Raw genomic sequence first — 895 nt, forward strand, 5'->3', positions numbered from 1 at the left:
TTTGATTGATGGAGAAATTAATTTAAAGGTACCATGCAAGGGGAAAAAAAAACATTTAAAGGGAAACGGACCCACCATCGATTATTGTTATTCGTTTAATTATAAATACAGTTGAGAGAATGCTGCTCGCTGCACTCTTAGGTACAGTTTCCCTCTTAGATCCAGTTAGAATCTCCCATATCTGTCAACATGCCAGAAATCCTATTCACAAAGAAACTCTCAAAAACTGACATTGAATATAGAATGGCAGTCCCGATGAAAAGCCTCGACGCTTTCCAAATCCCAGAAGGAAAACACTCTAAAGAATTTGGTGTCACTGACATCCATGGCAAGAGGTGGAGGTTCCGATGTTGTACAAGAAAAACCGACCCCTACCCTAAACCAGTCCTGTCATCAGGTTGGATAGAGTTCGCCAAAACAAGAAGTCTCAAAGTAGGAGATGAAGTCACCTTCTCTGTGGTGGGCATGAAGAGAGCTGAGGATCTGGAATTGGGAATTCAAGCTCGGAAAAAAATCAAGTTATTCGGCAAAGTTTTGTGGAGTGATCCTCTGTGAAGAAGAAGAAAAAGAGGCTACTACTCGCATAAATATATAGGGGTTGATCGATGTAGCTTTATCTTCTATCTTACTCTTCTTTCTTTCTTGCTTGTTTTTTCTTTTTTTCTCCTGGGAAGGAGGGCTAGCTTGGGGGGTGTTTGATGCTTAAAATGTTTATCCTAGAACTCAGAATCATGTGAGTAAAAGAGTGAATCTTACTTACCTTAAATGATTTTACTTGTAACCAAATATATATAATATATCCTTACAAGAAATGTTTCATGCTTTTTCTTAAATCATAAATTAAAAAGAAATTGGTTATAACATGGTTAACGAACACAGACACGACAGAAAATAA

General features: G+C 37.5%; 1 protein-coding gene across 1 annotated transcript; it reads left to right on the top strand.

Moving 5' to 3' along the window:
- Nucleotides 1-189: 189 nt before the first annotated feature.
- Nucleotides 190-555, top strand: LOC105109429 (AP2/ERF and B3 domain-containing transcription repressor RAV2-like). Its single transcript, XM_011004152.1, has one exon. The coding sequence runs from the start codon at nt 190-192 to the stop codon at nt 553-555; it is 366 nt and encodes a 121-aa protein (XP_011002454.1).
- Nucleotides 556-895: the final 340 nt, after the last annotated feature.

The sequence above is a fragment of the Populus euphratica genome, unplaced genomic scaffold (genome assembly GCF_000495115.2).
Source record: "Populus euphratica unplaced genomic scaffold, PopEup_1.0 scaffold214.1, whole genome shotgun sequence".
NCBI lineage: Eukaryota > Viridiplantae > Streptophyta > Magnoliopsida > Malpighiales > Salicaceae > Populus > Populus euphratica.

What these genes read in the sequence shown, in the direction of transcription:
- LOC105109429 (XM_011004152.1), top strand. Translation starts at nt 190, where the DNA reads ATGCCAGAAATCCTATTCACAAAGAAACTCTCAAAAACTGACATTGAA.